This window comes from Geospiza fortis, unplaced genomic scaffold, assembly GCF_000277835.1.
Source record: "Geospiza fortis unplaced genomic scaffold, GeoFor_1.0 scaffold176, whole genome shotgun sequence".
NCBI lineage: Eukaryota > Metazoa > Chordata > Aves > Passeriformes > Thraupidae > Geospiza > Geospiza fortis.
In genome coordinates this window covers 385,033-385,361 of record NW_005054514.1, presented here as the reverse complement: position 1 = coordinate 385,361, position 329 = coordinate 385,033, and the positions used below count along the sequence as shown (strand labels likewise).

Here is a 329-nt window from a genome sequence, read left to right as displayed (position 1 = left end):
CCTCGATGGCCTCCGAGTCCAGCTGGATCTGCGCCTTCTCGTGGCTCACCTGCTCCAGCGCCCCGCGCAGCTCCCGCAGCTCCTGCTCGTAGGCGTCGCTGAGCTGCGCCCGCCCGGCGTGCTTCTGCCGCAGCGCCGCCAGCTCCGCCTCGATCTCCTTGTTCTGCTGCTCCAGGTAATGCACCTTCTCGATGTAGCCGGCGAAGCGGTCGTTGAGCCCCTGCAGCTGCTCCTTCTCGTTGGAGCGGCTCAGCTTGAGCTCGGCCGCGCCGTTGAGCAGCGAGGACTGGCTCACGTCCAGGCTTTCGGCCGAGCTCAGCACCGTGGAG

At 68.1% G+C, this 329-nt stretch overlaps 1 protein-coding gene across 1 annotated transcript in view; it reads right to left on the bottom strand.

The window, feature by feature from the left end:
• NEFM (neurofilament medium) overlaps nt 1-328 on the bottom strand; it is a gene marked incomplete at its 5' end in the record, with an annotated part of 4,728 nt that extends 4,400 nt beyond the window's left edge. Inside the window, one exon of the mRNA XM_031063573.1 lies at nt 1-328. This exon is cut by the window's left edge and continues 557 nt beyond it. Coding sequence (XP_030919433.1) covers nt 1-328 — 328 coding nt within the window.
• Between the last annotated feature and the right edge of the window lies 1 nt (nt 329).